This window comes from Podarcis tiliguerta (assembly GCF_965153285.1).
Source record: "Podarcis tiliguerta genome assembly, chromosome: 16".
In the NCBI taxonomy this organism is placed as follows: domain Eukaryota; kingdom Metazoa; phylum Chordata; class Lepidosauria; order Squamata; family Lacertidae; genus Podarcis; species Podarcis tiliguerta.
Window position 1 is genome coordinate 7,711,527 of NC_139549.1, and position 13,833 is coordinate 7,725,359.

The 13,833-nt window shown below is 46.1% G+C and overlaps 1 protein-coding gene across 2 annotated transcripts; it reads right to left on the reverse strand.

Annotated features, from left to right (window-relative positions):
* Positions 1–2,680: 2,680 nt before the first annotated feature.
* Positions 2,681–6,888, reverse strand: LOC310665914 (protein S100-A12-like). 2 transcript variants are annotated; one of them, XM_083416310.1, is made up of 3 exons: positions 6,648–6,888; positions 4,476–4,639; positions 2,681–3,019 (listed from the first exon to the last, which is right to left on the reverse strand). In XM_083416310.1, the coding sequence occupies exons 2-3, from the start codon at positions 4,614–4,616 to the stop codon at positions 2,837–2,839; spliced, it is 324 nt and encodes a 107-aa protein (XP_083272436.1). In that variant the 5' UTR covers positions 4,617–4,639; positions 6,648–6,888; the 3' UTR covers positions 2,681–2,836. The 2 variants fall into 2 exon arrangements, with proteins under 2 accessions (XP_083272436.1, XP_083272435.1); XM_083416309.1 differs by lacking the exon at positions 6,648–6,888 and adding an exon at positions 6,486–6,628.
* Between the last annotated feature and the right edge of the window lie 6,945 nt (positions 6,889–13,833).

Below are 13,833 nucleotides of genomic sequence, written 5' to 3' on the forward strand. Positions count from 1 at the left end.
CACAGCTATAAAATACGCTCTGAAAAAAACTGCAGCTCTGAAAAAAGCTCTTTAAAAGCTCTGCAGCGCCATCTGGTGTTATAATCTGGTGTTATAATGCAGTTGTCGCATTGGGTTTCGTTACCGATACCGATACCGATACCGATACCGATACCGATACCGATACCGTTATCGTTATCGTTATCATTGATATTGATATCGATATTGTTACCGTTGTTATCGATATCGTTATGATATTGATATCGTTACCGTTACTGTTATGATATCAATATCGTTACCGTTATCGTTATCATTACGGTTATCGTTATCGTTATCATTGATATCGATATTGATAACGATATCATTATCGTTGTTATCGATATCGTTGTGATATCGATATTGATATTGTTATCGTTATCGTTATGGTTATCGATATCGATATCATTATCGTTGATACCGATATTTATATCGATATCGTTATCGTTACCGTTATGATATCGCTATCGCTATCGTTACCGTTATTGTTACTGTTACCGTTATCGTTATTTGGCGATCACTCGCAGCCAAGTAAGATTGTCTTCCATAAACACAGTTTTAACAATGAGTCCATAAGTGATTGTGGAGGCCAATTCTGGATCCACGTGTCCTTCCTCAGTGGGGACATTAGTTTCCGGGCGGGAGCTGATCAGGGTGTGGATTTGACCAGCGTGGCTTCCTCTTAGCACGTTTCTCCCTTGCACCCTGAGTTCGAGTGTCTTCAAAGCCGACCCCACTTGTCAGTGTTTATACTACATTTTTAAAGATTTGCCTTGAGACAGTCTTTAAACCTCTTTTGTTGACCACCAGCATTACGCTTTCCATTTTTAAGTTTGGAATAGAGTATAATAATAATAATAATTATCAGATCCTGCCTCACGGACCAAATTTGACAGGTGGGTGGCCGCACACACCTGCCAATCAGCAGATGTTGCAAATGACCTTAGGTGATTTGGTGCTTGGAAGCCCCAAAGCGGGGACTTCATAGCATAGCCAACCGAGCAGGCTCCAAAGCAGACCCTCCTTTATTCAGAGCTCAGGGGAAAAGGAGAAGTGCTTGGGAAGAGTGCCACAGCTACCGCCATCTCCACTACCCCATAATGCCTCTGGGCCCTGACCCAGAGGCATTCTGGGAAAATAACAACCACAGACCCCCAGTCATGTTCCTGCCCTGTAAGATTACCCTTCTAAGATCCCAAGATCCCAACTGCGCGCTGAAGAAAAAATGAGAAGTTAATCCAAAACTCCTATATCCAGGGATAGATTCTGGGAGTCTTCACGGCTTTCAAAAAACAATCTCCTCTGTGGCATCTGCCGCCTTCCTCTCCATCTTCATCCCACTACTCGGCCATTTCCCAGCCTGACCCGAAACAGGATGCACAAAGAAACCCCTCCAATCTGTGGCCTCCTGTCCTCATCATCTGCCACTTCATCCAGCTGAATCAGTGCATGTTTCCTGCTGATGTTTGCAAACCCAGACGCTGCTCTCTTGCGTTCTCCTGCCCCCAGAGTCGGTCATGACTGGACCTAATGATCTGAAACACATTGGTTGTCAGGTGTGATTCCCCTCCCCCAAACTTTCCTACCCCACTAGTGTTGCCTCTTGAATAACTCAGTAGGGAAGAGGAGGGTGGAGACAAAACTAGACAAGGCTCATCCAAACTTATCTTCTACCACTCTCTTTCTGGGCCTGCACTTTAAATCTCTGTGTTTGGGTGCTTCTCACACCCACCCTGAAGCTTTCGCCAGGAAAACCCGCTCTTTAACGCTCAATTGGAACAAACAGCCATTCGGGTTTTCCTTGTATTGTCGTTTGCTCGGATTCACTGGAGCAAAAAGCAAACAAAGAAACAGAAATGTTCGGGCACCGAGTCTAGATGTTTGGATGAGCCCTTCGTTGGTCTCCCTATTAATACATGTGTGTCCCGTTTTCCCTTCCAAGCAGCTCAAAGCGGCCACACGTGGTTCTCCCCCTCCCTGTTATATCCTGAGAAACACACACACACACTGCAGGTTAGGCTGAGAGAATGTGAGTTCACATCCAGAAGGCATCAGGAAGACTGGGGAGTTTAAACTTTGGGGATTTAAGCTAGAATTATTTGGTTTAGCCTGCACTTGCTGCTAGCCCCATTGGCTGCAATGGGCACCAGCCCTACGGAACTCAGCAGAGAGGAGAAGTATGGGGAAGTCTTAGAATTAGTTGGTCCCACCTGCCTTTGGCTCTTAAGCTCAGGATGACCATGCATGGTTCTTCCCCTCCTAGTTATATCCTGACAATAAGCTGGTCTCCAACCGTAATAAAATTATCTACCATCCTGACAACCACCCATGCATTCTGGGTTCGGCTGAGAGACAGTGAAATAGTCCAATGTCACACCCAGAAAGATATATGGCTAGGTGGACATCTGAACTCTGGTCTCCCAGGTCCTAAGATGCAACCACCGCAGCAGGGAATGCTTCTGGGTATAGGGACCCTTCCCCAGGAAACTCTGTGATTCTATGAGTCATAGAGTCCCTTCCACAGCAAACTATATGATTCTATGAATGAACTTATAAGGTAGGTGAAAATGCAACTCTCTCATCCTCTCCTACAGAAGAGCTTGAATACCGTACAGAAAAGCCCATTTGACAACAGCTTGCCGAAGTTGGGAAGAAATGACACGTCTGAGGATTTTGAAGTGAAATATTTATTTCTTATTTTATTGTCAAAAGTTTCCGTTCCTAGCTAGAGAATGTAGGAAGGAGGGGGTGGGTGTTAAGAAGGTTGTCATCCCACAGGCCCCTGAGCACCATCTCCCGAAGGTTTTGCTGGGTTTCCTTCTCACTGTTGTTGTGGCTGCTGCTGCTGCTGCTGCTGTCCGCCATGCTGCTGGTGGAACTTTTCGTGGGAGCAATGGAGGAATCTTCCAACCAGGCGGGTCCATTCCTCAAAATTCACTACGTTGTCCTTGTTTGTATCCAGCTCATTAAAGAGTTGCTCCTTCGCTTGTTTCTTACGTGGACACTGTAGGGATTGAGAGTAGAAGTTTATTGCTATCAGACCATCAGAAAACAAAACTGTGGCCCTCCTGACACTATTAGACTAGAATTGTAGAGTTGGAAGGGATGCCAGAGGTCATCTAGTCCACCCCCTTCTGCAATGCAGGAATCTCAGCTAAAGCATCCAGGTGGGCCTCCGACATCTGCTTCAAAACCTTCAAGGAAGGAAGTCTACAACCTCCTAAGGCAACCGTTCCACTGTCAAACAGCTCTCACTGTCAAAAAGTTCTTCCTTCTGTTTAGTTGGAATCTCCTTTCTTATAACTCGAAGCCATTGGTTCACGTCCTACTCTCTAGGGCAGGAGAAAACAAACTACACCCCATCCTCCCTGGCCTTTAACCAACCTTACTGAGATGGATGGAAGTTGTAGTTCAGATTAGCAGAATGAAATTAACACAGAGTAACATCGGTGGGCGTTTAACTCAGAACCAGACTCACGTCCTGCTTTTAGGCTTCCTTCCCATAGGCGTATTTGAGAAAAGGATTCTAGACTAGACAGGCCTTTGGCATGATCCGGAAACCAGACTCTTCTCAGAAGCATTGTTTTGAGGTGGTTGAGAGGTCCTGAACCCCGCTACCTCCTGCAACTTCCCCATATGTATCTTCCTATATAAAGCAAAACGTAGAATGTTGACATGCTCCGCATTTGGAGCAGCCACTGATAGGGGGCCACACGAACTGCAGGGTGAGGAATGGCAGGCCAGCCCAGGTGAGCTGCTTAATGGAGTGGGGAGGGGCTTACCTTGTAGGTTTAGTAAGCCTGAACTCCCCTATCTTTTGCACCTTCCCTGTTGGGGGTGGAAGGACCTGTGAGGGTTTGGCAAGATGAGTGAGCAGAGATGGAGCCGTGTGTGTACAAGTGTGTGCGCACACACACACACACACACACACACTTAGAGGAGGGGGAGAAATTTGATCCAATTCACATTTTAAGGCAAATCTACCAAACCAGCACTTTCCCAAGCCCAACTCAGAACCCAGGCATCACTTGAAATCCTCAGTTCTCCGGATTTTGCAATGCGTTTCTCCAGCCAAGTAATAGGTACAAGTATATAAACGTATATGCATTAAACTACAGTAATGTGGGGGGGAAATGCATTCTAACAGGGAAGGTTGCTTTGCAAAAAAAAAAATGTGTGTATTCCGCAAAAATGCATTTTAAAATGTGTTTAGATAGCAGGAGAATACTTTTTTAAAGCTGCATTTCAGATTGGGAAAGGAGGACATGAGAGGGACTGAAATGGACATATCCACTCATCCCTAAGTAAACTTTGCTTTCATCTGAACATGCTTCAAAACACTGTCTTGGGGAGACACTGGTCCCTCGCCATCTTAACATACCCTGCACCTTAATGCCAATGTGCCAACTTGGGCTTTAAGTGCCCGGCAGTTGCCCATGCCCTTCTTCTCTCCACCTCACCTCAACGCAGTCGGGAAACTGTTCAAGGATCATCTTCTTGAACTCCTGCTTGTCGAGGGTGTCAGATTGCCCTGCATACTTGTGGAAGACGTCGATCAGCTGATCAGCCAGGACTTGCATCTGAGTCTTGGACTTGGACATTTTGAAGGTTTTCGGTTGGCAACCTAGATAGAGAAGATGAACATAAGAAGAGCCCTATCAGATTCCACCAGGAAGCCCACAGTCAGGCCATGAAGATGAGAGACCTCCTTCACTCTTAAAAACGCAAGAGGCGCCCTACTGGGTCAGGAATAGAGCCCTACATAATTTGAATCTTATTACCTATTCATTTAAGTTACTTAAAAGCTGCTTAATTCTGTAATGCAGACATGCAGTTTATATTTTGGGCTTGTCTTAAAATAATGAAATTTTGGGGTGTCGTAGTAAGTGAAATGGAAATAAAAACACGGGTGTTGAGCTGTCTCTCCCAACATTTGGAGAACACCCCAGTTTTGCCACCCCTGGTGGACGCACCCTTATTTCTGAATTCACACCAAAGCTAAGTCCAGCCATTTTGTTGCCAACACACCAACACACACACACACCCTCTCAAATTGAAAGTGTCAAGTTTCCAATATCAGCAAATCAGGTGTAGGGAATCCTTCTCCCTCCAGATGTTTTTGGAGTCATGCATGGCTGATGGGCAGGGATAATGGGAGTTCTAGTTCAGCAACCTTTGGAGAGCAGCAGGTGGCCCACACCCGAGCTAAGGTATTTGGGGTCATGAGGCAAAGCATCTCACACTCCTCTCTTCCCCCTCTGCTGCCACCAGCATTAGCTTCTACTATATCCTACACTTGCAAAGAATCTGCTCAAGGCAAGAGAATACAGAGAATGCTAGCTTAGTAATGAAACATAATCAGGAGAACATAATCTCTTCACACCGGCTGCTAGGTGTCCATCTGAATCCTTTAGGACAGCCTTTCTGCCCTCCTTTGAGAGCCAGTGTGGTGTAGTGGTTAAGAGTGGTAGTCTCGTAATCTGGGGAACTGGGTTCGCATTCCTCCACATGCAGCTGCTGGGTGACTTTGGGCCAGTCACACTTCTTTGAAGTCTCTCAGCCCCACTCACCTCACAGAGTGTTTGTTGTGGGGGAGGAAGGGAAAGGAGAATGTTAGCCGCTTTGAGACTCCTGAAGGGGAGTGAAAGGCGGGATATCAAATCCAAACTCGTCTTCTTCTTCTTCCTCCAGATGTTTTGGAATCCAGCTCCCTTCCATCAGCTCTGGCCCAAGGGTCATGATGTCAGGGCAGATGGGAGTTGTAGTCCAAAACAGTTAGATGGCGCCAGGTTAGAGAAAGGCTGCCACAGAGCAAGCAGAGTCAATTTGGTGAACCTCCAGATGCTGTTAAGACTCCCATTTCCAATGGTCAATGGTCAATGTTGATGAGTGTTGGAGTTCAGCAACATCTGGAGAGCACCAAAATGACTGCTGCCTCTGCTCTAAGACAGCCTAACCCAACCAGGTGTCCTCCTGTTGCTTTGGACTTCAGCTCCCATCATCCCTGGCCATTGGCCACAGTGTTAGGTCTGATGGGAGTTGCAATGCCAAACAGCTGGCGAGAAATAGTTTGGGGAAACCAGCCTTAGAGCCAGGGTAGGTAGTATGAGGCCCTCCAGATGGGCTCACCTCCCATCAGTGCCAGCCAGCATAGCCAATGGCCAGGAATGATGGAAGATAGAGCCCATCAACGTCACCACGTCCGCCTAGGAGAAATACTCCTCTCTAACATGCTCTCTTCTCTGCAGGGAGGACTATCTAGAGATGGGAAGGCCTGGGAGTTGGTGTCCAACAGCATCTGGTATCCCCACACAGAGACAGACAGACAGACAGACAGACAGACAGACAGACACATGTTTTGCATCCCTGCCCAACCTGCTACCCTCAAAAAGATTTAGCACCCCACGTCCAATGCAAAAGCTAAAACCTGAAAGCAGCACAAGAAGGCCTCCTGTTCTTCTCCAGCTTACCTCAGTCGGTGATCAACAAGAGAGCTAGGATGAGCCAAGGTGTGGTAGTGAGCCCTGTGACAGCCCCTCTTCTTATAGTCCCTGTCCAGATCCCTGCTCCCACCCACCCTAGTTGCAAAACCTTTGATCCTTCTCAAGCCATCTCCCTCTTGCACCACTCACCTCTTGCTTAAGATATCTGTGTTCTTCCTTCAGCTGCACACCGCTGTAGGGTTTTTCCCCCCTGCTACGGCCAGTCAGGCTCTGTCATTTTCCAGTACCTTGTTTGCACAGCCTGTGAGGCAATCCTTTTGAAAGCTTTGTAAAACTCCGACAAATCCGGCTGGTTTTTTCCGCACAAAAAGTAGCCAGTAGACAACTCTTCCTTTCTGGAAAAAGAAATAACAATATCTGATAATGAAGTAGAGGAGGGTGGAATCTTGTGAAGGTCCTTTGTAGGTTCTTAAGATTCTTTTAAAAATATCAAAGGGGAACAAGAAATGGAGTCAGATCAATGGAGCAAACGCTGGGTTTGAATTCTGTTTCAGTGAGGAACCAGGAATGGGTTTTGAAATTAATAAATCTGTGGAGTTTGGCCCTCTAGAAAGTTCGCCGTGATTCACCCAGGATCCTCACCAAACTGTTAGCGAGGACGCCACTCCTGTTACTTATTTCCATGCATGGTGGGATTGCCTAAAGGTGAAAGCATTTGGGTTATCTGTTTTCACCGATATGAATAAAACAACAAAGCGACAGATTGAACCACAGTTGTTTTCATTGCGTTTTTCTACAGAAGGCAATGTAGACTTACGCAGCAAGGAGAATGCTGGACATCTGTTACAAGCTGCAAGAAGCGTTATAGGACTTAATGTATTTTTAATCTTTGTTGGAAGCCACCCAGAGTGGCTGGGGAAACCCAGCCAGATGGGCGGGGTACAAATAATAAATTTTTATTATTAATACCCACACTTAGTTTGCCTCCGCTCTTCCAGGACATGGTCCACACTTAAAAGCTCCATGTCCAAGCCCCCTTTATTTTTTGCTCCCAGGGCTTTCCCCACGAAAACACACTCTTCAAAGCTCAATCGGAGCAAACGGAAAACCCAAATTGAAGTTTGCTCCGATGGAACGCTAAAGAGCAGCTTTTCGGCAGAAGCTGAGGGGCAAAAACAAAATGCTCTGATGTGGAGCTTCTAAGCACAGATCTGGGCAAACAGGCAGTGTGGAATAAGCCCATAGTTAGGCATTGAAAATATCTCTCAGGTGCTATACTGTCAAATTGGTACCGAGCGGTATGGGACTGCGCAATGTGCTTTTAGGAAAATTAACAAACAAGCTGAGGGTTTGAATAAAAATACTGAACAAAATAAAATATTGGGGTGGGCCCCAGGTAAACCCCGTCCCACATAATCAATTGCATGATGTGGTGCGTGCACACCATTTGAATGGCAATGCCCATCAACCTAGGAGTTGGCTCCAACGCAGGGCCATCTTTACCCGGGGGTGCAAGGGGTGCACGGCCCTCGGGCGCCGAATTCTGGTGGGTGCCAAATGTATACCTACTGTATACCTCTTGATCGGTGGCAGTGAAAGCAATGGAGCAAAAGTTCCCACCCACCCCCATCACTCCGTTACTACGTAGCGTCAAATATTTCCCAATGAGTCAGGAAACAAAAGTAAGTAGTTTCTTCCACTGCTTCCCCCTCCCAAAAAAAGCTCAATAATAGTCAATTTGGGGGCACTGGGCGGATCTTTGCGCCATGGTGGCACACATGCTAAAGATGGCCCTGCTCCTATGGTACAGGGTCAGATTGAGAAAGATATGTTTAATGTGGTGTGGTCTGAGTTTATAGCATTTACTAATATTGAAGAGCAATATCAGCATAGCTCAGCTGGTTAGAGCGTAGTGATGGTAACACCAAGGTTCCAGGTTCAATCCCCGTATGGGACAGCTGCAATGTATTCCTGCATTGCAGGGGGGTTGGGCTAGAATGGGTTCCCAGATGTTGTTGGACTGAAACTCCCATCATGCCTAGCCAGCATGACCAGTAGTCAGGGATGATGGGAGTTGTAGTCCAACAACACCTGGGGACCCACAGGTTGAGAACCGCTGGGCTAGATGATTCTCAGGGTTCCTTCCAATTCTACGATTCTATGAACCCCTGTTACCGCTATACAATAAGTTTTGTTTGATGTACACCTTTCCTTTTCACGTGATATATATCTAAAACAGTAAAATACATTTGAATTTTTATGTATAAATTTTGTAATTTGTTTTTATCTCATCCATCCTGGGAGAATGAATAACATGCTTACCTGCCTGGTGGATATGTTTTGGATATACGATACACTACACAGGTAGGTGTGTGTGTGTGTGTGTGTGTGTTTGATATATATATAAAGGTAAAGGGATCCCTGACTATTAGGTCCAGCCGTGGCCAACTCTGGGGTTGCGGCGCTCATCTCGCTTTACTGGCCAAGGGAGCCGGCGTACAGCTTCCAGGTCATGTGGCCAGCAGGACTAAGCCGCTTCTGGCAAACCAGAGCAGCGCACAGAAATGCCGTTTACCTTCCCACCGGAGCGGTACCTATTTATCTACTTGCACTTTGACGTGCTTTCAAACTGCTAGGTTGGCAGGAGCAGGGACCGAGTAACGGGAGCTCACCCCGTCACGGGGATTCGAACCGCCGACCTTCTGATCGGCAAGTCCTAGCTCTGTGGTTTAACCCACAGCACCACCCGCGTCCTTTTGATATATATATATATATATATCCTACTTTGTATGGTGATTTTCTTCAGTTTTTTATCAGCTGCCCATCTTACATTGTGTCAGTCCATTTCTTTCAAGTGTATAACATACTTTCGACAGCCGCAATATTTTTTCTTTCTATGCTTCCTAGAATGTAATGAAGGTAAATTAATTAAAACAGTTTGCAGCTGAGAGCATGGGTGGGCCTGCTGCTTCTTGGAAGCAACACCAACCGTTGTGCAACCTTTCATGCTGGGTAAAAAAATTTGCAGCTGTGATGAAATGAGCTCAGTGGGTTATGTGCAACCAACTTACACTCTGTGGAAACCTACTGAAGTGAATAGACCTGAGTCATTCATGTCTATTCATGCCAATAGGCTTTCTCTGAGGCAAGAACAACTATTGGCTGCAATGAGGGATGGGCTTATCTACCAATTCCAGTTCCTCATTTCTCCAGTCTTGCGTTCTGTATACCGTATTTCCACATCAGCGGGTGATTTATTTGTTTGCTGAAGCCCCCATGAAAGCCCATCTCCATTTCTCCTAATACACCCATTGCTGAGTGCAGTTTGACCTAACGCACATATTATGGCCGAGCATCTTTCCCAATAGGAATTGTAGAGCTGGAAGGGATGTCAAGGGTCACAGAGGTCAATCCCATGCAATGCAGGAATCACAACTGAAGTATCCCTGCCAGGTGACCATCCAACCTCTGCTTGCTCCATCTTCCATGAGATAGGACTTCAAATATGTGAAGATGGCTATCATTATCCCCTATCAGTCTTCTCTTCTCCAGGCTAAAACATACCAAACTCCCTCAACCGCTCCTCATAAAACTTGGTTTCCAAGCTCTTTGTAATCTTCATCACCCTCCTCTGCGCACAGCTTAGCTCGTCAACGATGCATTTTGGGGTGTTGTTTTCACTTGAGAGACTCATGCGCCAGCACGACTCAGGGTTGGGTAGACATTCCTGCCTGCAAGTCCTGGCCAGACATGGCCTGCCATTTACCAGCACCACATCTACGTGCCCTGTGAGGAATGCGAGCAGTGCCAGGTTTACGTATAAACTAAACAAGCTATAGCTTAAGGCCCCACTCTCTTGGGGGCCCCCAAAAAATTAAAGGGGGGAAAACTGGATGTACATTTCCAAAATATAAGATAAAAACAAAAATAATAAAACCTACATACAGCAACCGTGTTTTGTGTTGTGTAGGCTCCTATTATCAGGTGTGCGTACAGGAGCCAGGCCCTGTGACCAATAGGACTTTGCAGGGCTAGGGCCTTCCTAAGTTTGTACTGAAGAGGCAAGGCACGGCCTCACAGGCGAGGCCGATTGGTAACTCACAGCACCTGGTGGCAAGAGCCAGGAAGGGATATAAGGTCAGCCCTGCTGCGTTTGGCTCCTTGACCCTTGGCTTCTTGACTCCTGGCTTCCCGACCCTCAGACCATTGGCTTCTTGACTCCTGACTCTCTGACCCTCGGACTCCTGACTCCTGGCTTCTGGACTCCCATTCTTGCTCCCACCTTGCCATCTTGCCCCCGGTCCTGACATCCCCAGCCCAGGACTTTGCTCACCCGTGAACCAGACCGTGACACCTATAATGTAAGTGATGAGCCCCGCCTGCTAGCCTGCTCCCTCAAATATCACTGGTTTGCTCATTTCTATATATAGGGTGCCTACATTCTGCATGGACAACATGTGCAAATGGCTTTAGATATCTATTGGGTCCATAAGTTAGCATATAGCATACATTCAACACAAAAAACTGTGACAATTTGTTGTTGGCAAAGGACAGCTGGACATATAAAGGGCCCCATTACCTTCAGTAGCCTAGGGCTTCATCAAACCTAAATCCGGCCCTGGGAAGAAGGAACCAACTCCTAGGGGCTGAGGCCCCTTTGCCTCCCCAATAAAATATGTGAGGGGGCCAGCATGCCCCCCAAGTCGATGGGCATTTCCATTCAAATGGTCAGCATGTGCTGTGTCATGTGATCAATTGTTCAGGGTGGGGCTTACCTGGGCCCAACATTTTTAAAATTCATAGAATCATAGAGTTGGAAGAGACCACAAGGGCCATCGAGTCCAACCCCCTGCCAAGCAGGAAACACCATCAGAGCACTCCTGACATATGGTTGTCAAGCCTCTGCTTAAAGACCTCCAAAGGAGGAGACTCCACCACACTCCTTGGCAGCAAATTCCACTGTCGAGCAGCTCTTACTGTCAGGAAGTTCTTCCTAATGTTTAGGTGGAATCTTCTTTCTTGTAGTTTGGATCCATTGCTCCGTGTCCGTTTCTCTGGAGCAGCAGAAAACAACCTTTCTCCCTCCTCTATGTGACATCCTTTTATATATATGAACATGGCTATCATATCACCCCTTAACCTCCTCTTCTCCAGGCTAAACATGCCCAGCTCCCTTAGCCGTTCCTCATAAGGCATCGTTTCCAGGCCTTTGACCATTTTGGTTGCCCTCCAATTCAAATTGGCACTGTGAGGCACTCCTTATAGGTCTGCTTTCTGTGAGGTCTAGAACCAGTGCTTTTTTCCTTAAAAAAATATTTAGGGATACTCTCATTTTCCTACCCATATTGAAATACTGCCCCTCAATGAGGCCAAACTTAGATTCACAAAATGTTTAGAGATATGCGTCCCCCCAGGAAAAAGCACTATCTAGAACTGTGGCGAATATCCTCAGTTCTGCACCCATTTCGGCTGGTTCCTTACCCCTAGGCACCATTACATTTATTAAAATGGGAATAAAAGATACATTTCTATTTTTGTCCTGGCCTTCAGAGGGAAGCCACACTGGAACATCGCTACTCCCTGTTCCCTATCTTGAACTGATACCCTTACAGTGGTACCCCGCAAGACGAATGCCTCGGAAGACGAAAAACTCGCTAGACGAAAGGATTTTTTGTTTTCTGAGGTGCTTCGTAAGAGAGATTTTCCTAAGGGCTTGCTTCGCTAGACGAAACAGCCCTGCCTCTCCTGTCATGGCGACGGTCACTGCACACACGCACACTCGCTTCCCCGCTCCTCCGGCTCCCTCCCACCTTCTGGCTGACCTTCCGACCTTCCGGATGCCTCGCGCCGCTGCCCACCGCCCTCGCGCGCTCCTCTGAGAGAGCCGTTGCAGCCAGAGTCGCGCTCCTGAGCCCCGCCGCCCTCCAGCAGCAGCGTCACGCGGTGGCCACAAGGTGCGGGTGAGTCCGAGGTACTGGCTGCGGCAGCTGCCCTGCTTCTCCCCACCCCTCCCCGCCATTGTTAGTGTTTAACTGCAGTGGTGCTTCGCAAGACGAAAAAACTCGCTCAACGAAAAAACTCACGGAACGAATTAATTTCGTCTTGCGAGGCACCACTGTATATCTCTTGTTATAAAAAGAAAATCTTGACTTGGCCCGACTTACTCTATCTCCTGCTCATAGCTGAAACGAATGTTATTTTTCACCTGAATACTTTTAGCATACTCAAATGTGAGCCAAACACAGTCTTGTACAACTTGGGTTACGATAATATGTCTGCACAACTGATACGCTTTATTAAAAGTAGCAAATGTTTGCATCTCATGCAGTTTTCTAAAGATGTTTCTAACATTATTTTACTTTGGTGATAGTAGGCTTTGTTTAATCAAAGTTGTTGCAGAAGTTGCAAGGTACGTATTTGGGGCATATGTTTTATCAAATCCTCACATTAAGCTGGATCTTTTGTGGCATGTGGTCTTGTTTTCTTTGATAACTGAGAAAGGTTAGAAAAAATTATATCCTTCAAAGGAAAAAAAATGAGTGTTAATATTGCTTCCTTTGAGCATAGCACCTTTTGCTTGCTGTTCAGTTCTAGTCTTGATGATTCAGGTAATTATGATTTAATTAGGCTTTCTTGGTTAATCTAATATTTTGCCATTGTAATGCCAATATTTTATGAAGATGGATCTTATTTCATGGTTCTTACTTTTTCTTTTTTGTAATAATTTTTATTAGGTTTCAAATCCAATATAAGCCTTATTATATCAATACCAAATTATAATATGAATTCAAATACCAATCAATTTCGTAATTTCGCCAAACAGCCAATTTCGTAATTTCGGTGGCTCCCCATCTGCTAAATTTCAAGGTTTAATCATTCCCTTTAATTCTGCTTCCAAACTATTATTCAATCCAATTACAGTCCAATCTTAATAGTAATCCCTTATGCAACAGCTACAATATTTTTAACTTCAATTCATGTTGACGCATTTATTCATTTGTGATCTGCAAGTTCTCCTTTCTTCCTGTGTGCGGCATTGATTTTAACCATAATGTTATGTCTAACTCGGTTATTATGAGCAAAGGAAATGTATTTCCTGTGTGCCTGAAGAGTCATTGAACAACGTGTTTTCTGTGCGCTGATAGGAAGGGGGACTCAAGATATTGAAGGTCACACGCAGAGAGCTTCACAGCAGACCGGGAGCTTGAAACCTGGTCTGCCAGGTCCCAGTCTGCTCTCAGCAGGCATCTACTTGTATTCTTACTATCAACCAGCCCTGGGCTTTGTCCTGCCTGTCAACTGCCTCTTCTCTAGGTGTCAGTGTTGCCCTTGGGGATGTCAGTAAGGAGAACCAGGATGGAGACAAAACTAGAAT

Coding starts and splice junctions, on each gene's coding strand:
- LOC310665914 (XM_083416310.1), bottom strand. CDS start 4,616: ATGTCCAAGTCCAAGACTCAGATGCAAGTCCTGGCTGATCAGCTGATC. Junction 3,020..4,475: donor AGTTTCCCGACTGCGTTGAG/GTGAGGTGGAGA, acceptor CAATCCCTACAG/TGTCCACGTAAGAAACAAGC.